This window comes from Tetrao urogallus, assembly GCF_951394365.1.
Source record: "Tetrao urogallus genome assembly, chromosome: 3".
NCBI classification, from domain to species: Eukaryota; Metazoa; Chordata; class Aves; order Galliformes; family Phasianidae; genus Tetrao; species Tetrao urogallus.
In genome coordinates, this window is record NC_136815.1 from 64,207,828 (window position 1) to 64,234,652 (window position 26,825).

General features: G+C 36.0%; 1 protein-coding gene across 1 annotated transcript in view; it reads right to left on the minus strand.

Annotated features, from left to right (window-relative positions):
- Positions 1–1,266: 1,266 nt before the first annotated feature.
- Positions 1,267–26,825, minus strand: part of RPRD1A (regulation of nuclear pre-mRNA domain containing 1A) — a gene marked incomplete at both ends in the record, with an annotated part of 39,211 nt that continues 13,652 nt past the window's right edge. Inside the window, 3 exons of the mRNA XM_079533958.1 lie at positions 1,267–1,416; positions 25,246–25,421; positions 25,519–25,645. Coding sequence (XP_079390084.1) covers positions 1,267–1,416; positions 25,246–25,421; positions 25,519–25,645 — 453 coding nt within the window. The remainder of the gene's footprint in view (positions 1,417–25,245; positions 25,422–25,518; positions 25,646–26,825) is intronic.

The following is a 26,825-nucleotide window of genomic DNA, read 5'->3' on the forward strand; positions in this document are numbered from 1 at the left end:
AAGTTAAAAGCTGGTGCATCTTACTGAAACAAGGAATTTTCACAAGCTTGAATGCCTATAGATGAGTGACACAATTGTGACAGGCAAAAGGTTGGCCGGTTGTGTTTGTTGTTTTAAAAAACACACTCCGCATTAATTTTCCATAGTTCAACTCAAACACTGGCCTGAACCATCTCCTCTCTTCCTTGTGAGGAAAGACCATCAAGATCTAGAAATCTTTGCTGGAGAAGTGGAGATAGGAGAATGGAAGCCTATGCTGACCCTGGGGTTTCTCACTGGAAGAGGGTGGCTTGGCCTAGAGCTTCCATACTTCCATAAGCTTCCATAAGCTTACCACTTGACTGTGTAGTTCTGCTGCATGTATAAATGGGGCATAGCAGTGTCAGATTTAGTAATGGGCATTTAACAATTGGGATAGTTCACAGAATGACCTTCCAATTTAATTAAAGTTGTAAAATGGTTTCACCTCTCTGGAATTAACCTTTTTAGTCCGAGACAGGTGTTCCAGAAAGGGATCAGAGTATAATTGAATGGTTCCTCAATTTAGAAACTAAGAAGCTGTAAAAAGAAAAGTTCCAATTTTGAAATCTAATTAAAATGGTCAATTGTATAGTTTCTTTTGCTGACTTTTAAATGATACTAACACATTGCAACATTTTGCGTCATTTAAAGATCTACTCAGTGTAACATGATTAATGTTTTCCAATAGAAAATTGATTACTAACATTTACATCAAAATAAACCACCTGACTTATTTTAAGACTAGGTAGTTTAACTATAATGACAGTAAGATTACTTTCAACTTTGCATTAAATTGCATTAATCTTGCAAACATAAGCTTGTGGTTTCCATGTTTCACTCCCTCACTAGCAACTGAAACATTTCAAGTTAGAAGTATGCTCTGATTACATATTGATCTACATTAAATATAGGGTACATAGGAAAAAATCTTAGCAAGTTTTTTTTCTTTTTTTTCTTTTTTTTTTACAGGGCACCCAACCAAAATCTGTACAAAAGATAAGATAGCTACCCATTCTTTAATATAATAGATGCAGATGCCACTTTCTATAAATGTACCCTCATGTTCACTTGCCAATAAAATAGTAAACAAATCAGCTTTTTAAATCATTTTTTTAATAAATTATTAGAGTATTTTTACTGACACTCTCCAACAATATACAAAAATAATACTACAAGAGTACCAATCAGTCTGACCTACCCCTCATTTCACGGAAAAGTAGAGGTTACGTAAGGGCATTCCTGCAATCAGTCATCACTGTAGATGTCTCCTGCAAATGGCAGGTGTACGTGGCTGCCCGTGACGTTGGGAAGTCGAGAGAGGTCAGGCAGGTTCTGGATACGTGTTCTGAGTTCTTTCCGTACCTGGGACACTCTGGCTAGCTTGCGTTTGTATTCCTGTAATGTAGAAGATTTCATCAAGAGATTCATCTACAAATACCATCCCTTGTTTTTACCGCTTTTGGCATTTTCCAAATTAAAGTATTCCTTAAGCAAGTTAGATGACTCAATATCCTTACATAGGAGAGAACCCAGAAAACTGGATTATTTGGGAGGTGGAGCCATCAGCTCTGGCATCTGACTTTGAGAGGGTAACTATGGTTTGAATATTGTAAGTTCATAAACATTAAACAAGGAAAACAATCCTAATTAACACAATTACACATCTTTCCATGCAACTAGTAGAATGGGATTATTCTTAGAAACTCCATTAAGGATAGAACACATACATATTCTACTAATGCTCAAAGAGTACGGGAGGATAAACTCACTGATGTCAAAGAAGTTACTTCCACTTTGTACTGATGAAAAAAACAAAGACACCAAATACCATCTGACCATGACAAGCCCCACCAATCTGACCATTCATAAATATTTGGTGTTAACACTCATAATAAATATATTGTTTCACTGATTTTATGAATCTAACCCTGAATTTTCAGAAACCGCATGAATTGGAAATTGAGGACTTCACACTGTACTGAAACACAGATCAAATCACTTGTAACTCATACATGATTAGGCACTTTTTACATGAAACAACATTATTCAAGATAAAGTATTTAACACTGTAAAGCAGTGCACTTTAATATAGTTAGTGCTTACCTATGCTAGATATAATGGGGAAAACCAGCAGCACATATGAAATAAAAACAGTTATTCCAAAATGTAAGAAGATCAGATTGCTGTTTATAGGATCATTTACAGTTGAAAGACCTGCAAACATTTTTCACTGGAGACACTAAGCATTAGCAAGCAAAGCATGAAAATATACTGTATGTTATAACATATGAAATGTAGTGCTTTCTAATCTGCTCGCAAATTTTGCTGCAGTTAAGAAATAGCTGGGAATAACAAGAAATAGTTAAACACAAATTTAAACATTTGCCTACACTGCTAATAGACTGAAATAAAATGAAAGGACAAAAAAAGACCTTTTGGTAGTGTAGAACCCATATAGAAGTACAAATGTTACATAATTGAGCACGATCAAATTCCTGGACAAGCTCCAATACACATAAATAGAAATTTTGCTGCTGTAAGTGGCTGTGTGGCCCTCTTCCCAAGGGCAGTAATAGAACCACAAAAATTCTTAAATTCTTAATGAGAATGTAATGAACTTCTTAAAATAAATAGAAAATAAAATTAAAACTCCACATAGAAAGAACAAAGTGTTCCAGAACTAAATAAATTCCTTGATGTCACTAAGGTTTAAAATTTAGTAATTACATGCAGATCAGTCCTATGGGTTAATAAATACAATAAAAAAAACAAAGACGCACAGCCTGCAGAACTTTAAACATTTGGTGACCGTATACACGGCAAAACAGCATTTTTTCACAGTGCAGATGATAAAAAATACCTTATAATTCCAAGCCTATTGTTCCTAGGAAAACAATTACTTTTTCTCATTTATCCAAAACATCCTCACTGGTGTAAGTGATTTCAGCAAGTGGGGGTGGAAATAAAGGACTGTATCCTGACACTGCGTCCTCACAGTCATACCCAAAGTCTCCATTACTTGACAGCACTGAGTATGGAATTGAGTATTTTGTGAATCTAATGCTAAGAATATATGGATCCAACATCTAGACTAACAGCATTTCCCTACAGAGAGAAAATAAAAAAAAAATTTAAAAAAAAAAAAGAAAAAAGAAAAAGCAGGCAAGAAAGCCAAGTAATTTTAGATTAATCAGATACTAACATTATGAAAAATAAAAATGTGGGAAGGCCAACTGAAATAGGTTGAAAAATACAGAGTTTCTGCAATTACCTTAAGAGATGTGCTCCAGCTAAAGACGTGCTACTTGGAAAGTAATGGCAATGCGTTCCCTTCTCAACATTAAAATGACCCTGATCTCCCATCTGATCACGACTGCTGCTGTGTGCATCAAAATACTGTGTGGCAGCAAATGCATTAAAAGGGAAAGAAAAGCAAACAAACAAAAAATCTCACCATGCCTGACTCCAAAGAAGGAATAAAAGATTCAAAGAAAACACAGATAGTTAATCTGCACTCTTGCTGGTCATAGGAAAAAACAAGCAAGCAAGTGAAAAAACACAGCAGATAAGGTGCAAATCAACACTCATAAAACAAAGGGCAGAAAACAAACCTAAACAGGTTAAAAAGAGTTACCAGAAGTTTTGGGCATGAGAATACATATGTTTCTGTGGTGGTGGGCACATTGGTTTGAGACCACTGACTTTCAAGGCCGGTTCCAACCTCTCCAGCTCAGGTGCAGACACAGGCCTTGTACCACGGAACAAAGGCTGCTCACAGGCTGTGTGCATTGCTAACAACCTGCAAAGGTTCAGACAAAGGCAAGTACGTCCTGATATCTCAATGTTAAGACACACAGCAGTTATGTATAGGTTAATGCCACCCCTAGCTGGAGCTTTTTTGTGCAAGAAAGCACAACTAGACTTAGAGGTGCCAGGTAAGCCTTGCTATCACTCCAGAAAATATAACAGCACAGCTAAATTCTGTGCTGTCCTTAAAAACACAACATGGCTCACATCACACACTAATATGATTAAAAGCTCAGCTTATTTGTTAAGGATGAACAATATACTAAAATATCATCATTTAAAACACTGAACAGAGTCTGAATAAATCTGTATGCACCACACACAAGCTAAAGTTTTAACAAATCACATAGGACTGTCTTGGATAATCTTCCATTACCATTACCATTTTTGCTTGTTAGCTCAAAACAGATTTCTGGAAGTAAACTCCCACTTGCCAGTTTGCCATCCACATCAGTTTGCCATCAGGTCTTACCACATCTGCTGCAAAATAAATAGCACTCAAACAATGAGCAGCAGTGACTGCTTTGGTTATCTCATGGTATTCTATCTATTGTCTCAAGTATGATATTCAAATTCTGCTCTATACAGGTTTACTAATATTCTTACAGGTTTCCTAAAGGCACACTTCGCCATTACAAAGCACAATTTGTTCTTCAGGAAACATCTTTGAGCTGGTAATGCATCCTCTAATTTAGTAGTATCTAGGGGTTTTTTAATAATTTAAACTGCCAAGAATTTAACACTTCAAAGCAAATTTTTAAAATTAACTTTAAATATTATAGACTCCTTGGCTTGTTTGCAAATGAAGCAACAAGAAAGAGTGAACTCAGAAGTCTAAAACATACAAGCTAAATCAGTGACCATCTCAGGGGTTTCATTAAGCAACTTTTGATGACAAATGAATACACTACAGATCTTCATACTGCACATTTTACCAAGACATTTCCCATCTGAAGGTTAAGTACCAGAAACACAAAGACCTTCACAGTGGTCACAAACTGCTTTTTTCACTCCTTCAAAATACAACTTCTTTATTCATCTCCTTCCAGCCTAGTCTTAGGTCTCAGACCCCACTTACTCCAGTCTTTACTCCTAGTCTCTATCCCTGCTCCCCAAGTACTCTTCGCAGAACAAATCTCTGTCCAACAAGGCTGTTCAATGCCTTTCTTATGCACTGTTATGACTGTATTCACCTGCTATACGTGAATTCCTCCCTCTCCAGACCTGGTCTGCACTTACCGCTTGGTCTGTAGGCTTGGCTGCTTCTGGTTCCAGTTCCATGTATTTCTCCGCAATCCTTTATTCAGCCTGTCCGTTCTCTGCCTACATAGTATCTACATCAGATGATGCTTTGTCATGACGCTTTGTTTTCTTGGTCAATCACTGCCTCTCTTCTCAATGAGCTGATCTCTTTTTTCTTCCATGGCCAGGCTCTGTATTTCATTCTTTACTGTAACATCTAGTCCTGATTCTTTAATATGTAGCTCCCAGTGCCAGGCTCTAGAGGCACTTGTCCAAGTTCTGTGCTCAAACCCATCAGCTTCTCTTCCCTGTTACTCAAACTCACAGGAACTACTGACAATCCACCTAAGGAAGAAATTCTCTGCTCTCATACCCTTGGTCCACGGCCAGCCTAGAGACCAGCTCTCTACAGCTGCAATCACACGAGAAGTCTTCTTTTGCCCAAGCTACAAAAAAACTCTCTAGTAAGAAAGCTCTTTGTGGAGGTCAATAATGTCTAAAAAATCACTGATAAACATATTAAAAGATTTCTTTTCCAATGGCTTGTAATTTCATTAAATCCACATTGATTTTTATTTGCATAATAAAATGGCTGCCCCTGATAAAAAGAATGGTTTCCCCACTCCATTATACTTTGAGAAAGAACATTAATAATGCCATCTCAAAGGAAAGGTCATTTTTTAATGGTTGTTTCATTACAAACTCATCTTAAGCTTTATCCTTGAAAACTGCGTTAGCAAAAAGTTTGTCAGTATTTGGGAAAGTTAAAGAAAACAGGGACTTGTATGCTAACTTACAACCATTATTACTACGTCTACTTGGTTTATATTTACATCCAATACTAAAAGGTTAAATTTAAAGGTTAAATTAATTTTCTGTGTTGTCATCCAATATGGGATTTTTACCTCGTTAAAATATAACCATCATAATAAACTTGAAGGTACACAGTTCCAAGAGATGTTAAAATTACTCTGAATTCATGAGCTTAAAATCTTGTCTAATAGAACAAAGTTCATAAGAACTTCTGATGGCAAGGAATCAGGCACTTCAGTACAGTTCAGTGCAACTGAGCTCAAATATTCAAGCTGATACTCTATAAGGACACACAAGAGATAAAACAGAAAAGTTCTGAAAGCGATAAAATAAAAAATGAAGTGGCCTCAGGCTTCAAGATAACTTCTTAAAGTTTCACCTATTCACAAATACTCTGAAAGAAATTATAGTATATCAGGGTTCAACTTCAAAGGAATCTATGCACGACAAAATTTTACGGTCTATTGGAAAAAAAACATGTCCTTAGCAATGTATTTAATGTATTTAGGAACAACTGTGTGAAGTCTTCAGGCTCAAATATTTACTGTACATAATGTACATTTCTAAATTTGTGTATCACACACATTCCTCATTTCGTCACATGCAGGTCATTACAAAGATGTGTTCTGACTTGATTCCACATTTGTGTCTCATCTTTCTAAAACCAGTGCTGTGAGCATCCAACTGCAAATACATGACTTTGATGTTTAGTCTCTAAAAGAGAAAAATGGGCAACTGAAAATATGCATGCAATTTTTTCGGAGGTGAAAAGTGAATCTGAGATGGAGAGCAGCACTTCAGGTCACTAGGTAGGAGTTTTATCTGTAACTGGCCAGGACACAAATGTTTCAGGCTTATCTTTTGAAACTACCTATTTTCATCTCCCACTTATTTTCTCATTTCATAAACTATTCTTATGCAATCTGAAGAGCATGTGGCTATTTCTTAGTGATTCTAAAGACTGGATCTCAAACCATGAGATACCATGGGATCATCGTACACCAGTAGATTTGATCAGCTAGACAATTTCATATTATACTTATCAATTCATTGCGCAATTTCATTAAGTAGGTCGATATATCCATTTTGTAGATATGAAATCTAAGGAAGATTTAGTTGCAGATGAGAGACAAGTATTCGCAAGTCTGATTTCCTTTAATGGTAATTGAAAGTGCTCAGCATCACTTCAGAAATGAAACTGTAGTTTACATGACTAATGACAATAATTGCCTATGTAAGACAAACTGCATGGTAATTTTGTTTCTATTTTTATGAGTGTGAAATAGATGCTTCAAATCCAGTGCTCAGTGATGGGTATGGGAATGTTAAGAAAGATAGTGCTGGACTGAGAGTACAACACACCAACAGTAGGTATCCTGACATTTATATGTTATAGATAATATAAGAAAGTTGTGCATAAGGGAAGTGATATCAACTGAGAACACAGAGCATTAACAAGAAAACCCAAAAAATTAAATTTCCCATTGGGGGGGGGGGGGGGGGGGGGGGGAGAGAATAGTAACCAGGCAGCAAATTTGGCACGTCCACTCTCTTTCTTTTTTTTTTTTTTTTTTTTTTTTTTTCATTATTAACCCAATTCCAAATTAGTCAAATCACTACATTTTTATTTTATAATAAAGAGGTTGTAGAAAGAGATTGCCATAGTAGAAATCATAAGCAATCAGAAAAGAAAAAGTACCATCAGAAAGCAGGACAAAGAATAAGTAAACAACATCAAATAGAACAAGGAAAACTATTTACACTGTTTTCTTTTCCGTTACGAACTATTTTCCTCCCCAAAGCCGACAACCAGAAATAATATCACTAATGCACATCTTTCTGTGATCTCGCAATGGAAGTAAACGTGCATTGAAGGTTAGCGATCATTTCTATCTCTGCTGCCTTAGCTCATTAAAACATCTTTCATCCATCCCAACCACCTGTACTTCACTAAAAATGTCTTTAAAATGATTGCCCTTGCTCATGTAAAAGCTCTAAGATACTTATGGGTTTTGTTTTATAGGTCTCGGTTTTTATCCAAGCACAGATGAAGTAACCTTTGAAGATCAGATCACATGGAGAGTATAGTTAATTAAGTACTTTATTACTAAGAAACTTGCGAATAAAACCCAAGTAAATCAACAGATGTTTCACAAAGGAAAAACGCAAATACTGGAAAAGGTACTCCAGTTCTTTCCATCTACATCCCATTTTTAATAAATGTAATTTTGGAATGGGGGGAAACAGGGAAGAATCATTAAAAGGTTTCAAAATTCTGATCTTTCTGATAGATTCTATTAACTGCAATTCTTGATTATTCAGTAGGTGGTAATAAAACATCTGAACTCTGAAACATTTTCATCAGCTCCTTTCCTGTATGTACTTTTGACTCTTGATTTTGATGGTGTTCAAAAACAGTGAGTTACAAGAAGTAGCAAATAGCTTAAATTCCTTGATTTGCAAAGTCTTTCTTGCATATCAGTGTGCAAGTCACCTAATATTCTACTCTAGATTTTTTTTTTTTTTTTTTTTTTTTCATGACAAACAATCCAAATTTCTCTCTTATTCATAGAAAACTCAGTCTCACAAACCTGACACTATTTTCATTTGTAGTGTTCCAGAAGATCTTTGGCTCTACTTCCAAAAATTCTCTAAACTGTGTTTTTCCTTACAATACCTTAGGAAAGTAGGCAAGTATGTGGGCTTTATCAGATTTGAAATTCAGACTAGAAAACAAATAATAACATTTGTCTCATTTCTCTGGAATTTCAAGCTGCTTGAAATTCCCAGATAAAATAAGAACCGAAATAGCAATATAGGCCACACTCTTGCTACAGAACAGGCTTACCACTCTGGCAAATTGAAGACAAAATGAATACATGTGTTGTAGGAGATTTTGTAGGATACATGTGTTGTAGGAGAATTTGAGATTTTGTTAAATACTGGTTCATTTCTTCTCTACTTACACTCTAGCTAATTAAGACTGGCCTGACCCTAAGAATACACTTTCAGATATCCCATGAATATGGGATAAGAAAGAAAATAAATAAGAAATAAAAATAAATAAATCAAATAATAAATTAAGCCTCACATCCAACGACTGTGGAACTGTCAGCAGATCATTACTGATGGTGAAGAGAACAAAACTAGCAGGTCTGAGCCTGTGGCCATGTTTTGGACAAGAGCTATAAGCACTGGCTTCTGTGCCACATGCTGCTCTGGGAGGCTCTAGGGCACTGCAAAACCAGCCTGCCAGAACACATTCTATCATTTGTGGTCTGTCAGATGCAATCAGTTGTGGCACAGAGAAGCTGCTTATGAAGAAAAGCATGTATATGTTCCGGGCTTTTTCAGCCTGCTCTGAGGTACAGGTATCAAGCATGGGTATGCCACTTTGCTTTCATCTCAATGTAACCGTCATGCAAAGGGCCTTGTGTAGTTGATACAAGACAGCAAACAGCTCTAAATCCAAGGTACATACATAGAAAATTGTTTAATAGTGATCTACAATAAAATACAAAGTCTTGCACCTAAGCAAGAGATGCAACCTTAAGGAATGACTGCAGAATTCACCATGTATTAAAAAACAATTTTGGGAAATCTCACTTTGTAAAGCAGAAGGTGATTTCTCTACCAGCACCCTGTGAAGCCACCTCAGAGTGGAAAACTAAGTGAGACGGGCACAGTGAGCAGGAGGGGCTGAGCAGGCCTGGTAAGGCTTCAGTCACTATGGAGAGCTCAGCTCCCCAGCACTGCAAAAGCCCAGCAAGTCCAGTGCAGCCAGAGAGCACACAGCTGCTGCTGGCATTAAGAGGACATATTGCCCATCTCTTGCAGCTAAAAAGAACCAGCTACAGCTACACAAACACATTTCTGCCACTGTTCACGGAAAGCAACTTGCTGTTTTTGCAAAAAAGATTCAAGACAAATGCAGAGCATATTTCTGCTAGATTAACAGAATACCACAAGAAAGCGTCAGTGAACCAACACATGCCATGAAAAAGGAAGCAGTGTGCTTGAGCAAGCAAATGATTCTGTATGCAACAGCTGGAGAGAAATCATTTTGATGTTAAATATTTTCTAGACAGTGCAGAGGTGTCTCACATGGAAACAGTTTTAATGCAAGTTCAGATCTCACAGATCTGTCAGACCAGCACAGTACTGTTCTCACCCACAGTACAATTGTTTTTTAGAAATTAAAAAGAATGTACATATTTAAATGCTGAGCCTTTGCCAGGTGCATCAAATGAAGTTAATGTGGTGCTTGAACATGTTATAACTGCAGATGGCTAAAACCTACACTGTACATCTCAGTCTTTATTACTCATGCTTTTTAAGAGCGGCTACTGTAAATTTCTGGTATTTTTAAATTACTGTCTAAACCAACTGTTAGTTTTTCAGACACCAGAAGATGATAAAACATAGCGATGACTCGCAGGTAACTCCAAAACTGAAGTTAAAGTCATCAGTACTGTTTTAGAGCTTGCATATGGCAATACCCATGCAGGCATCAGAATTATTGCTTAACGTTGAACAGAAGCATAAAGTTATAACCTACAACTGCTGCTGTGCACTATGCTCTGTGAGCACACTGCGTGAAAAGAACATTAATTTTCACTGACTACGGTGGCTGCTTTCCAACATGGCTTCAAGGATTTGGGATTAGGATATCTGCCAAGTTATACACATGTAAGCAGAGAACACAGAGGATGGGAATGAAAAAAATGAGATACTCCTAGTTAGCACAGTGACAGTAAGCTTCTTTATCTTGAAACTTAGGATTTGAAAACCTGGCTTGAAAAGCAGTTGCATGAGACTTTGAAATCCAAACCTACAAGCACTGATTAGCCTGATAATACAGGATTCCTGCAGGACTCAAGAATTAGTATTAAGAATAACAATTCTAATGGACTGTGGGCTTGGGAATAAAGATCTGCGTTCCACAAAATTAACTTTGATGTTTTTCTCAGCACAAGGCAGAAAACATGAATCATCCAGGAAGGAAAAAACAAAACAAAACAAAACAAAACATTATCAAGGTTCTTTGTTTCCAGAAATTCTAAGGACAGTATAAAATGTCTGTAGAAGAAGCTATCTGTTGCATTTTCAGTGGTAGAAGGATGACCTTCTCCTACTGTACTGAGAGAATTCACCGACAGTCCCTATTAATTGTAGAAGAGTCAGGAAACCAAAACAAAGGAGTAGAGAGTTAAAGATTACTTTCTGGAACGTCCCTTAGCCCCACTAAACCTTTTCCTGCCATCTGTATTCTAAGATAGCACTATGGGACAGTAAGAAATGCAGAAAATGAGGAAATAAAAGTTCTTGAATATAACAAGTCTGAAAAAGAAGCAGACGTGCACTGGATGAAACTGCAGTAGCTTCTGAGATGGTGGAGCATGGCCAGGTTGTACAGCTCCCCCAAGAACAACCCAGTATGTATAGTGACTGTACTTTATGCTTTGTGTTTGCACCCACAACAGCACTTGCACTTTATTCCACTGTCTTTCAGCCTAGGGATAAAAAGGCTTTGAAATAAATTGACTTATCAAGAACATCTGGTTTCTTCCACAGATAAGAACATTTTAAACCAGAACTTGCCACTCCTGCATCTTCAAATATTGCTATAGCTGTGTTATGGGTGAGAACAAATTAGTAAGTATACACAAAGCTTAGTTCTCTCCATAGGATTTGTACCTAGTATCTTCCTATACTAAATGATGGATTTCTCTACTGGAAATGACACTTGTTTCACTAAGTGGCCTGAAAGAGCAAGCACAAGAAAGATCTGGCTTTCTAAATTGCTTTTGCTAAATAGTGTATGTAATACTATGACAGTGGCAGTTTATCTATCAAAACTGTTTAAAACCAAAGGTTGCTAAAATATATTCCTCTAAAAACAAACAAATAAAAAAAAAAGCCATCTCCTCTGCCATCAAAAATATAGTTTTCCTAGGACAGAAAGTAGAAAATGGGAGAAAAGGGAGAGGTGATTTACTGGTAAATGCAGCATCCATTCCTTATACTGGTTATTATGTAATCATAAATAAATGAAAAACTATAAAGATGTGGCCAGAAGTTTCCTATTAACTATCTGTTAAAATAAAGTTCTGTGGCTTTTTCTTTTTTTTTCTTTTTTTTTTTTTTTTCTTTTTTCTTTTTTTTTTTTAATATCAAATGATTAATAGAATCTGGTGGGCCAAGCACTTAGGAATGAAATTGGCATAATGATGTCACAGCTTGCTTTACTAACTATTAAATATGCTGAGGTTAGAGATGACCATCACTTTCTGACCACAGATCATAAAGGCTGATGGATGTTAATCATCATCTCCATCTCCATCTGAAAACAGGCTACTTTAAACGGGAGACTGTATGATGCTTCTAGAATATCTGAGAAACTTAAACCAGATTTCATCTTGAACCTGTGATCCCTTAAGAAACAAACAGCATCTGATTCAGCCTCACAGTTGAGTCCTGGTATGTATGAAGACAGCCAAAGCCAAGATGGGAAGGGTGAAGGAAGAGGAGGTGCTCAGCATATTCTTACTGACCCCAGCATGGTGAGAAAGCAAAGCGACTAGAGGAAAAAAGAAGTAACAATGGGACAAACCACACACAGTGAATTAGGATGTGATGTGGGGTGCTACTGAATTTTTATTTTTTGTCCTTGTAAAATAATTCCTCCTACTGTGCTTACTAGCAGCCTAGATTTAAGTTACATTAAAATGTTGTTTGCAGCATTACAGTGTAAAACTTAGGGGAGTTCTATCATCTAATACATCTTCTGCTTTAACCTGTCTTCATAATCTGAAGGGCTTATACATTTATCCAGATTAGGATAGCTCAAAGGCTCAATTTAAAGAAGTTAGTAGTAGCTCAAAACTTCACATAAAATTCAATAACTCATTTATAGGCAGAACTCTTGAACAACAACTACAAAAATTAACCTTCTTTGCTGTCTCATAAGTATTTGGGCCAGAATAAAACTAATCTTATCTGAAAGTTAGTGATTAAAGAAAGGATGTTGTTTACAACAACAAAATGCAATTAAGAATGGAAAAGGGTACTACGAGTCTAAATCTGAGTAAAGGAAGCACCTACTTGAGCTGTAACAGTCAGATGTAAATCTTCCTTCTCCAACCTTCTTGTTCTATTGCTGTTTTTTATATACTGCTAATGCATTGCTTTCAGAAGTTACTTCAAAAATCTTTTCAATGGTGAACTCAAAACCCAAACATATACTAATGGTTTCCAGTTCATGTCTTCGAAACTGTGACACTCTTTCTCAGACAATATAATGACTAACAAAGTAGCCATTACATGTTTCCCCAGCCAAACAATGCATGCAGCAGGGCTTTAAAACCACTGCACATGATGGCTACACAACTTCAAAACCGTTTCCTCACTTACAAAGCTGTAGCCATGGCAAACAAATCCTGCTATGCAGATAACTGATCACATCTGCACCAAGAAACTAATCTGTTGCTGGAAATTCAGAAAATGTTACCAATGTTATGTCTTCATAGTCTTTGTTTTGTTTGCTAACAAAAATGTAAAATGTATAGCTCATGTTCTTCACTAAGTTTTCTGCCTAAGAAGCCTATTACCTTCCTCCTCTGTCTACACATCTCAAAAACAACATTCTGATCATCCCAAAAAGCTTCTTTGTGTTTACTTTGTTTTGAATTCTTGTCGCTGTTTTTCTGGGGGGGAAGTTAAAATGGGTGGGTGGTGTAATAGTGCAAGGAACAAGTCACTGAAATTTCCTTAATATTTCAGTAGTAAAGTGTTCCAGATATTCTCATTTAAGTATGTAACAACCCATTTCAAGTACTGAAGCTCTTCTTCATTTGGAGAAAGGAATGGTAGCAGATTTTTCTTTATTTTCCTGACAGATCAGGGTACTTGTTAACTATGTGAACAGTTTTTTATATTAGTTTGAATTCATAACTTTTAAGTTCCCAAAAACACTGAGAACACGTCAAGAGATCCATTTCACAGATGACAAAAAATAATTAGGTGCTTTTGCAAAAAACAAGATTTCATCTAATAGTGAAGCAAAGCTAGCAAAAATAAAGCAGAGAAGCTCAAAACAGTCTCTTCAGACTTACAATTTCAGAGAAGTATTTTCTTTTTCAGCTCTATTATCACATGCAAATATTTTCACCCTCTGTAGCACTATCCAAAATCGGACAGCATGGGGTAGAAAATTGTTTAGTGAACAATGATGGTGTTTGATTTCTAAAAATAAGCAGCTAATCCCCTCAATCCCATAGCAGTTAGCTCAGCTTTCCATCTCACTGTAACTCCCAGACAGTGTGCCCTTCCAACTCTTCCCTCCCCATCCTAACCACCCCTAATATAAACACCCCTAATATATATCCCACAATTCATTGTTTTGGCAGAAAGTAGTGGAGCTTATGGCTGGTTCCAAGCTACACACAATGACTGGACAGCAGATAGAAGGAAAAACACTACTAAAATAATCCTTCGGTAGCCACCTACAAAAATAAATCTACCAAACCTAAGGAAATAAGTTATTTTTAAATTTGTTTCCCAGGCCAATAAAAGATGATGGACTGACAGCATGACTGCTTTAGTCTCATCTCTTGAGAAGTCAGATAAAAACAATACTAACAAGCCTACTGTAATTGCAACATGCTCCCTTTTTCCACTAATCACTGCCAGCACCAGCTGGGAAGTGTTAGAAAAAAGTATTTTGTTCTCTCTACATGAGTCAACTTAATGCACTTTTTATCCTGGAGATACATTTTCATACTACATACCAGAATGTAATTCCAAGACACCATACAGACTTCTATTATCCTTTACAGAATTTGTATGTCATCATAAGTTGTTTCCCTGTATTCTACTTTTCACTTCCACCATTTTTAGTCCACAGCTTTCCAGATTTTGACAGGGGAAAAGCTTTAACAACTCCAAAGCAGACTAATTCACCATTCCTTCGTCAGAACTAAAAAACATCAACTGTTTTAACCTAAATGCAGAAGGTTTTTTTCCTCTTTATTTTCGTCTGGTATTAAACTTTAAGGAAAGTGAAAGGATCACTTCACAACCCTTCCAAGTGAAAAAGATCACTCCTATGACAGAATTTCCCACCTCTCTTTCCATAGCTATCAAGCTGAGACACTAACTGGGGCAAGTACAACGAATGTGGATTACATTGTTTCCTCACTGCTGCTGAAATTGATGTTTTAACATTTGGTTACACAGTCCAAAGTGCACGAATTCAGCTTCAAGAAAAAGTCAAGTCAGTGCTGGAGTTTTTAAACTGTCCTCAACCTAAAGCCAATCTTAAACTCCAGAAGCTACTACTGACAAGATGAAATGGAAGATTCTTCAAAATGTTATTTTACCTACACGCTTTAACAGAAAGACAGAGACACATCTTAAAAACTTGATTTCTTTCAGCAACAGCCAAGCCAAGAGAATCATAATTAACAGTTTTCATTGTCTCTCAGCTGGCTTTCTCGGTTTAATGCCCCATGAATCGACCCACTTTATCAGTACTATTCTTTGAATTCTCCATAAGAACCAGAACTGATTACATGTGAATTTTAAGTAAAATGGCACAGGTGAAATACACTTACTTAGACGTATAAATGTGATGGTTTTGATCTGTAAAGTTCCGTTTATTTGAACCTAAACAGTATTTCTGCCCTTTCCATTTAGCTTCTAGTGAAAAGACAGAGAAGTTACCAACTACGCAACCTGCTACTTAAACAGTTAGCACAGGTTTCTTAAAAGCACAGTGGAAAAATACTGGTCTAACAAGACAATCTCCCTATCTTGATGCAGTTAAACCACCTGAACTACCTGTTGGCTAATTCTGTCTCATTATGAGTAGCTGTTTTGTTTTTAGAAAAGTGCATATATAGACGTGGCCAATATTAATGGAAAAACTGAAGGTATTGTCCTTCAGACAATCAGCTGGTATTTGAAAAGAGGGTACAGACTAGAGACCGTAATCATAGAACGGTTTGCATTGGAAAGGAGCTTGAAGATCACCTAGTTCCAACTCCCTGCCGCAGAGACACTTCCCACTAGATGAGGTTCAAAGCCTCATAAACAGCTTCTTTAAGCAGGATGTATGACATGGTCACAAACTATTAGTACCATTACATATGGTCATGAATTTGAGGTAGGGAAACAAAATTGTTTTGATGCCTGCTTAAAAACAGTTCAGTTATGAACTAAAAGAAATTTGTCATCAGAATGCTTAATGGTCCTTATCTCGGTCATACGATTTTTTTTTTTTTAATTATTTTTTAAGTGAGATTTTACAGATAACTGATGAATTGATCTACATTTTCAATTCAAGCTCTGGGTTTTAAGAAAACTCATGGAAACTGCAGTCCTTACACACCACAACATTCAGAAGCATTCCAGAACAATATATATATATATTTAAATTCTAACCAGTTTTTGTAATAAGACAATACCTATACCTACAAATTTATTTGTACTAGTCACATTTCTTCCTGTAAGAACTGTCTAAACTGACGCTGAATAGTAGATTATTTCATGTTATGAGATGTATTTAATTATGAGCTTTGAAGATGTTCACTGCTGCATACAATTAGGGAAGACAATGGATTACTTCCTTATGTGTTTGTGAAGACAGAGATAAATACTAGCACTATAAACAAGACCCAGAGCAGATGCAGATTTCTTTAAAATGTTATTATACATGTAGCTGTTGTCCTCTAGTAGACTAGTTCCTTGCTGCACACATTCAAATTCTTCAGAAAAGTGTTAGCCCTGTCCGCAAACATTGAGTGCTATTAAGTTCTGTATTAGATTTTATGCAAAACCCTTTTTGTACCTAAAGACATACTGTCTTTAAGAGGAAACATCTGAAGTTTGTACCTGAGATTGAATGAAATCTGCTTTGTGTTATTTCAACAAAGCTGACAAAAGGCATGCTGATGTTCTAACCATCTATCTTCTTTTTTCTGTCAGATCTAGTAGTATTTCTCATCAGCCTTTACAACCAGATTGTTACCAGAAGTGCAGTGAGATACAGGTATAGGTCATATTAAAGAGTGACTTGGGAACAGTGCTCCCTTTGAACAATATAGAAGCTTGTTAGGACAAAGGTTTTATTATAAAGTTCCTATGTCTAATGATGGCAGAAAAAATTTCCAAGCAGGATTCCCGAGTATCAGCCTAATGACATTGGCTTTATTTGGGACACAATTCCCTCTAAATAGCACAGCAGAACCTACAGAAGCTACACAATGACTTATCTTCTCATTAAATGGAAGTACCAAAAGACATTAGTGAAAGAAACAGATTTCTAACCAGCTTGCTTATACATATATGCTATCATACCAAACTGTGGATTAGTTTTCTCAAAGTTTCCCCTCCTTTTTCCTCCCCATTCAAAGTTTCTCTCTTGAAGAAAGTTTATAAATATTTCCTTTTTAGCTAACAAATCAAGTGAGAAAGGATGCCGTGTAATCTCATTTAGCACTGAGTTTCCCCCCTCCTCCTCTAACACAGCAACTTGTCATTCTGATGTACTCTAATGTTTCTTTTAACTTGCAGTTGCATCAGCAATTCCAAAAGCAGATTTCAGCTGGGTTGGGAAGGGGTGGGGGAAGAATACAAGCCAGTTTTATAGTTCTGTTGACTTTGTATTCAAAATAAAGAGGATAACTGTCCTTAAAATTTAATAGTTCTATTGATCAAAACATTGGGGCGGAGGCGGGGGGAGGAGGGGGGAACTAACTAGTTTAAACTGCAACAAAGTTAAGACCTCCAGTTAAGACTACACCTTTACTGAAAAAAAGAAAAAAAAAAAAGAAAGCACAACATGATCAGCACTGACAGAAACAGGTGCTACAGTTTCAACGTTTCTTAAATCCAGATTCTTTTCTTTCAGCAAAGCAAGGTGTCTGGTCATTGCAAAGAACATCTACTGAAGAAATCACCCAAAAGTCATTGTCCAGTTTCCAGCTGTCCTTCGAAAACTCAAGAAGTACTTCCAGATAAAGCATATTACACTGATTATCCATTACCACTTTCCAATTCTCTCCGATGTTTGTTTGCATAAAAAATAATCCATTACGTACCTGTAAAACCTGTTCTTCTGAAGATGACATAAATAGATTAATTCATTTTGGTTTTGGCTTACAACAGCCAGGAGTCTGGCTAAAGTGTCTAAAGGACTCATTAACAGCAGCAAGTCTCACCTGGATACAACCAGTATCTTTCCCCTGTAGGCTTACAGAGAATAATTCAAAAGATACCCCAGATCATAAGTATGTGTGTACTTTTACTTTGTTTTTCATTAAATGAAGAGTTAAGGGTATACTGCGGAGTGACATTTAAAAAATCCACCCTTCACAAATAGTAAATAGGTTAAATAAAAGTTTCCTGAATACATAAGTTATAACATTTTATCATTTAAGATACTTTGATTCTGGAATAATGTGATAAGCAATGCCTTAAAACATGCAGTAAAAAGTTATCCTTATTTTACAAGAATAAGCAAAGTGTAATCTAAAACGTGCCCAATCTGTTTGAAAAGCCAGGATCTTTACTCAAACGACTGGTAAATTAACTGATAAAGCAGAAATCTTCAAATGTTTCTGTCGTGCTGAAAATAAAGAACTCTGAAATCTAACACTCCTTTAGATACAAACTGGGAAATTACATACCATGTATCTGAGACTCCAGTTGCTAGCTACTATAAAATATATTGATACTCATTACTCAAGCACAGAACACTTGTAGGCTTGCTTTAAGAAATGATACAAATAAATATCATTCTCATAAAATGGGTTCAGCAAAGAAAGAAAAATCACCGACAAACTTGACTTTGTTGTATTGGACCTAAGAGCTGCTGTTCTCCACTCCAGTCCAGTAAATTAGTTCTACAAAATCTCACTTCTTCAACTTCATTCTGCTGCTTTTTGGTAGAGACATAAAATGCTTATGGAAACATACAAACAACTAAATTAAAAAAAAAAAAAAGCGCAATTTTGTAAACATGCTTAGCTACTTCTTCCATATATAAGAGATGTGTCTATCTTGCTTTAAAACATTTCCTTCAAATATTTTAACTTCAAGTAAACTTAGGGTACTGTAGCAATTGCTGAATTCTTTCCAATCACCTTCTGGTAATACAAGCCAATAAGCTCACTGGATTTTATTTTTCTCTGACCATCAGTGGCTATATTCAGTAAAGGACTTGCATTGTTTAACTAAACTTTAAGATGACTAGAACTTCAAAACATTTACGTTTCATGAAGCGTCTCAAACAGTCAAGGTGAATGTATGAAGGGCAATGAACTGGCCTACAGAAGTCTCTAAACACAGTAGTCTGTTTCTGAATCCAATTTCATTTTGTACAGCCTATAAGGAGAACTAGAATAAAGTGAATCTATTTATTAGAGATCCTTGCTCTACAATCTTCTCCTGATGGATCATGGCTACAAACATTCCTCAAAAGACAAAACAAATAAATTATAGTGAAGATTATAGTGAAGACTATTTTCTGGGCCAACATCAAAGAAAATCTGATGAAGCCTCTTTGCTTTTTTTTTTTTTTTTTTAAACTACAAAGGGGTCCAACATCCCATTCTCCTCCATTCAATTATCTTTTTCTGCAGAAATCATGTACAATCCTGAACTGAAGGCATTCTCAAGCCAGATTAAATTCCTTGAGCTTCAACCCTGAACAGAAATGAATATGATTGAAAATGTCAAAACAGACCACAACAGAGAACAACGTCTGTCTATCACTACTTACATAGAGACTTGTTTCCAAGAAAGTATCAGATGATCTAGAATACTCAAAACAGTCCTGATTAGTATGGATACACCTTGATAAATTCCTAATATTTCCCAACTAATAGCTCTGTAATCACTGCATTATTAATAACCATTACAGCACAGTTCAGTTCTAATTCAAGATCAACTCGAGATACTGCAGTTCTGCCACAGTTAGGAATTTATAGATCATCTACAATGCTGCAGAGAAGGTTCCACCCTAGAACAAAAAGCAGTGTAGAATTCATGCTACAAATCAGCCTTCCTCACCTTCAACCAAAGGACAGGAGAACACTTCAGCTGCCCGGCTGCAAGGTTTAGGAATTAAACCCAATTACTCCAAGTGGATTTGAAAAGTATATGATTGAACGTGGCATTCTAAGTTCATTTAACGCAGAAAGAAACAAGCTTATATACAAAAGGTACTAAGTAAGTATGAGGGGGAAAAAAAAAAAAAAAAAAAAAAAAAAAAAAAGCACAAGATCCTGTGATGCCCCTAATGTTAACTAAAGCCACAGTAGAAGAAATCAGTAGAAGGAAAAAAAAAAAAAAACAAACCTGAAAACCAAAGTCTGTTATAATACACCACTACTACCCTTAAATTCATAGCTTAATGTTTTTTGCCATTAACCATTAACCTGGAAACAAAGAGAGCAAAAAAATCCTTTTACTCCAAAGCTACATTTTACCCATAAAATTCAACAACAAAATTAAATTTCCCAAGAAGACAAGTTATACTGGGCTATAAAGCTCAATCATAAAAGTGCAAATAATTGAGCATATTATATGCTAAGTAACCACAATTATAAACAGATGTGTGAGTGTAAGGATGTGAATACTGTTTACATATTGTATAAAATAAGGAACACAAGAAAACAAAATCAGACATCTTAATTAAATGTAATCTACTGAAACACAGAAGGCCTCCCAGCAGAGCACCTCCTCCATAACAACTTGGATTTTGTAAGAATATTTCCAAATTTAAGATGTAAGCAGCTACAAACCTTATGGAAAAAAAAAAACAAAAAAAACTCAGTCATCCAGAATATGCTAAGTGTAGCAATGTTGTATTTCTAAACAAACAAAAAATAAAGATAGCCTCCTCTCTTTTTTTTTTTTTTTTTTTTTTTTTTTTTTTTTAAGAAAAAAGGTGTTACTTTCTGCTAATGCCTGCATCATAGAAGATTTTGCATTATCAAAGATGTTATTTGAAGTCTAGTAAGAGTCTATCTACTCTGTAATCAATGACATTGTAGAAAACGCAAAAGCAAAGCAACAGTGAATCAATCAATCTTGACACCCTTGTATTTCTAAGGCCATGTTACATTCAGAATGTCTATAGGACAATTTTTTTCCAAAACCACATGGAAACAAGGGCACCTAGACATTAGGTTCCGTATTGTTCCTTCTCTGTTCCTGCTCAACATAAATAGCTCCTTCCCAGGCTTCAGTGAGGTCGATGGACTAACAAACACTTCTGTTCAAATGCCAGGGAAAGGGAATAGGGGCAGTACAGGGGCTCAACAAGGAGGCAGGAAGGGAGGAGTGAATCAAAGTAGAAAATAGGAAATGTTAGTCCTCAAAGCTCTGGAAAAAAAAAAAAAAAAAGCTCTTACAGACTCTTTCTGCAAGAATTTCCATTTTTAAGTTCAGGAATAATAACACCTGCCTATAAATTTTATGCAAATTTCTAGATCACAGAATCACAGAAATGTAGGGGTTGGAAGGGACCTCCAGAGATCATCAAGTCCAACCCCCCTGCCAAAGCAGGTTCCCTACCACCAGGTTGCACAAGTAAGTGTCCAGGCAGGTCTTGAGTATCTCCAGAGGAGACTCCACAGCCTCCCTGGGCAGCCTGGTCCAGATAAAATTACAGTACCCTGAACCTTCTTTTTACTTCATTAAAAAGAAAAAAAAAAAAAATCTTACGAAATGAAGGTGAAGAATCTTTAGAAGAATCCTAAATTTGGGGGAGTTTCCAGAAGGGGCATAAAAGCAATTGTAAAATACACCTTTTCTGCTACATACAAAATAATTTCTAACAATAAAATGAACGTTCTTTACTGTGCTTATGATAAGCTCTATATCCATCACTTATTTCTAACATTCAATTAAGTCAAGTAAGTAATGGTGTAGGTTAAAAAGCTGAAGTCTTTAAGTCCCGTTTTCACAGCACTTTGCTTTGGGTAAAGGTGATTTCAACACAAGCCACATTCAGATTTCTGCATCTGGGACTTCAAATGATTTAACCAAACTTCCAAATTTCAGGAACAACCACGTGAAAGCTTTGGTCTTCAAGAAAAAAGAATGGCTCTGATAACTACTTATCCATCTCACGCCTAAGTTCAGTATTGTTTGTGACCAGGTATAAATTCAGTAACGTTTGTGAGAAGATAGACAACAATAGCAGAGGTTTAGCATGAGCAGTTAAAGAATTCCTCCCCTTTAGTTTCCAAAAACAACAGACAATACAAGATTTTAATTCTTAAATTTATTTTTAGCAGGATGTGTATACTAAGGGATGGTGACATCATTAGAAGATAGGTCCAGGGCCACCACCTGCAACAGAAGCTAGACAGATGTTAAAGAAAAATGACTTAAGAGTTAAAAACAATACTACTCACCCACAGTAGAGTTACGAAATTCACCTACTAAGCAGTATGGTTAACTTTTGATGCAGACATGACAGCCCATGTATTTATTTGTTGTCAAAATTTCCTGTACTCATGCAAAGCTTGGTTACTACAAGTTACTTACCTGTAAATTTGCTTCAGAATGTTAACAAAAAAACCTGCAAATTTAGGTTTAAAAAGCGTCCAAAATTTGAAGACAGTGAAGGTTCTCTGGAAATGCTAATCTAAATACTTTTAAACCAGGTCAACAGCAGGTGACATTTCTAGAAATCAAAAATAATACAACCACTTGTTTGTAAACACAGCTGGGTGTTGGACATAGCAGTTGGGTAGGATCTCAAAAATACTGACAGATAGATAACACTAATTCATCAAGAATTAATTGCTTCCTATGTTACTACCCAGAAAGCATGTTACGCTGAAAAGAATATCAATAGTCAGAAGATTAACAAAAGAACTGTCCTTGTCTAGAACAGACGACTTTCATCAGAAATTCAGCTTGGAAGTCAAAGTCTACAAACATACAGTTCAGGAAATATGTTCTCAAACAACTCCCTTTTTCCAGTGCTATTTCACATCTCAAGCCAAAAAATAAGGCTCAGTATGAGATACGGTGCTTCCTAAGACTGCAAAAATACAGCCCTTGCTTGATAAAATGAACACATCTAGCTGCAGGCAATTGGTATTTACACCAGCAAATATCCACTCCTTAAAGAGAATACAAAAAGAGAAATTCAGTCCACTGACTATGGACATTATCATGAAATGCAAAATCAATATGTCTTCAAAGCTTCAGAATGTTAATCAGCCTGCAGTTCACAAACTAAAAGGCACTACTGGTAGTGAGTATAAAAGAAGTCACTTCACTTACCTCAACACAAGTTTAGAAGTTCAATTTCTAAGATTTGCTGCGTTTTTCCTATCTCTCAGCTTTTTTATTAGCACCTTAAGATAACACTACCTTTTTCAGGCTTTTTTTTTTTTTTTTTTTTTAAGCCGCTTGTATTTATACTGCAATGATCAGTCTAAAAACATTCTTAGAGTATACCTCAGCATCCTAGAACTTCATTTGTTAAAAAAAAAAAAAAAAAAAAAAAAAAAGGAAAAAAAAAAACCAAAAACATTGTAGACTATCATCTTCCCCTTTGAAAGGAAAGGCCACTGAAACCAGTCCAAAACTAAAAGTGTGCTGTATTGAAATAAGATTCTTTAGCTATTTAAATAATTTTGCCAAGCAACTCAAGTTTAAAGACCATGGCAGCACGGGTACTAGTAATGAACTACGACTACTTTTCTTAAAGCTACTTTTCTTACGTGAACTCACTGACCTAGCAATTTTGGGAAGTTAAACCATTTTGTATTTGTTGAAAACTGCCAACAAGAGTGAAACATGTTCAAAGTTGCACTCCATTTGCAATTCTTAATTATCTGGCTTCCACAGAAGTATCAACTTGCCTGAAGGACTAAAGTCACTACCTTTCATGCAATTCACTAAATCAGTAGCCTATACCTAAATAGGTGTAATTGCACGTAACAATCTACAAAAAGACGACGATTGTTCCCAAAGTACTACAGTGGGACCGTGTCCTTCAAACACATTATATACACACATGGAAGATAGAGCAGGTGATGAAAAGCTTAAGGTTTCCTGTTCTTTCAGGTTCCATTGACCAGCTGGATCATTTGCTACTGTAGTTAAAACTATCATGCATACCATCTATCTTACATGAAGTTGGTTGATATTCTTCCCTCAGGTAAGGACAAATACAGTGAAGCTGACAGGAAAAACCTTCATCAACTGCTTTTCTGTGAGGCACAAGAGCAAAGGTCAGGAAACAGTACTCTAGGAAAGACAACTTCAGACGCATCACCAACAGTGTTTTCCTGAACCAAGACACTACAAAACTTGAGTTCAAGTTATAATGTTACAAAACAGTAAAGAAACCATAGTGTGAAGAAATCTTTCATGATAGGCCTGTTACACATGAGACCTGAAAAGCAATTAATTTGTGTACCACATAAGGACTACATGCATATGCAACAATTACAGGACATTACAACTGTACAGCTACTTCCCCTTGCAAAATGATGCAGTTTCAATTTTACTGCTGTAACATCCAAGTTAGGGCTTGAACCTACATCTCAAATTTCAGATAATGGATTTGGGGAAGGAACAGACATGAAATTATGACCTATTTATGAAAGGTGTAGAATGCACCAGCAGTCTTGGCAATTATTACACAGCAGGTAAGGAAAACTGGTGACTGGTAACAGTAAGCACTGGAATAGCTTCGGATCATCCATTCACATTGATCTGTTCAATCTTTACCCTTCTTTTATTACTTTTTTGTCCTATTCTACTGCCCCCTGCAGCTGAAATGCTGACAGCCAGCTGTAATTGATGCTGCGAAACCTAGAAGTGTTTTTTACTAATGTATCTTTGAGTCAGGTTAAAAAGTTACGCTGAATCCAGTAATTAAATTCTTATTCTGTAAGCAACGTCACAAACACACAATTATCAGAAAGATCAATCCTCTTCACAAAAAGGAAAATAAGCCTATAATACATAGCTAAAACTTACAACGAGAAGAACAAAAATCGTATTCTGTGAAGAATTAAGTTCGTACTGCTAAGGATAACACTTTCTACCTGCGCAAATAAAATTAAGCCTTTACTTATCACGCAGACTGAACATGCTAAAAAACAAAGACAAACACTGAAATGATCACAACTGTAATATTACCTACTGTTCTGCTGATTTAATAAAGTTAGAATGTGAGTGCCAAAGAAATCTTGTTAAGAACGTGCTGGAAACAAAGATCTAGCTGGTATTTACCTTTGAAGAGAAAAGTTGTTTAGGCAAGCTAAAAACATTTGCAAGATCAAGCTTTGTCAAAAGAATGGACTAAAACAAAACAATACGCACTTCCAGCTTATGTTCCTTCTCTGCAAGAAATTCTTTTTGACATCGTAGAAAGTCTGACAACATTCGAGTTAGCTGTTTCCTATCATCTATTTCAGCTGCCAACCTGCCATTGTAATCCGCCAGCAACATACATGCATCGTCTACCATTTTGGAAAGTTGCTCTCCAGATTCCTTGTCTAAAAGCAAGCAGAGAGAAACAGGTAAAGCATGACTTCATTCTACGTCACTGAGTTTGCATAAGAGCATTTCAGTTACTGGACCCTCAACCCTCACCTGTTATCCTGTCTAACAGGGACACATCTTGGACCTCTATAGGCAAAGAAGCTATCCTCTGATGAACTGCTGCATCCCCAGAAGCAGCATTTTCTAGTTCTTGCAATGCTCTAATGAGATCCATGGTCTGAAAAAGCATGCAAGATTGAAGACTAGTTTAAATAAAGAACTCCTACTATAAAACAGTATTTCACAACAAGGTTATGGAATCAATTTAACAGTGTTTTTAAAAGCATTTATATCAGCATCATATCAACACTCTATTCCCTTTCAGACAAAAATAAATAAATAAATAAATAAAATCAAACAAATGTTGCAGCATTCCTTAGTTTTATAGGTCACTTTTCTAAAACAGATTTTTCATTTAAGTTCTTGGCATAGGTCTACTTATATTTTATTTTTGACAGTAATTATTATTATTTTACAGTACCTTTTATTTTATACACATTTTAAAAACTATTTTCTTATACTTTCACCTCACTACTCCAGACTAGATCAGCAAACTTCTTTAGGAAGTAAGCTGTTAAATAGAAACACACTAAATCACGATTATTTCAGGAGTCATTCCTTGCTATAACAAAAACCTTTTGAAATGAGACAGTAGAAAAAAAAAATAAAAATACAAATTCTAAAAGTCAGAGCAAAAAAGAAAGTCAGGCAAAATAGAAAAGAACCTACTCAAGCATCATGACTGCAACACTGAAAGATATTTTATTGTTAAATGCTACAAATCTTATTCCAATTACACGTGTTATTTATTACCACACCAGAAATCAAAAGAGAACCTAAAACATTATCAAAGCTAATGCTAAAATTCTAAAATGGGCAGAGTATGGTATACAGTTCACACATTTTTTTTTTGTTTTTGTGTCAATCTTACTGAAGTAACAGCACGTTCAGTATCTTAGCTCCAACTTGTAACCTGAAGTACTTCAAGAAAGAAGTTTCATGAGGCCTGAAGTTAAACACAGTCCACAACCTTTGGTGGATTACACTTCACAAAGGGATAGCAAATAACAGGCTAATTTTTACATTACTTTTCAGAAGCTTCAATGTTAGAAGGTGTTACAGAGCCAAGGGTTCCTTTATACTCCTAAGAAAAAAAATCAGTGTAAACGTTAAGCTACCTTTTCCACAGAAGAACGAAGATTTCCAGCAAGAGGTATCGTCAGGAAACAAACTGATGTAGCCAGTAAGATTCATCTTGCCTCAAGGTTGCATGGACAGGTAAGAAGCACAGCAGTTTCTCCTTACAAAGCTAAAAGCTAATACGGGTCATAAAATACAACTAACCATAGACTGGGGAA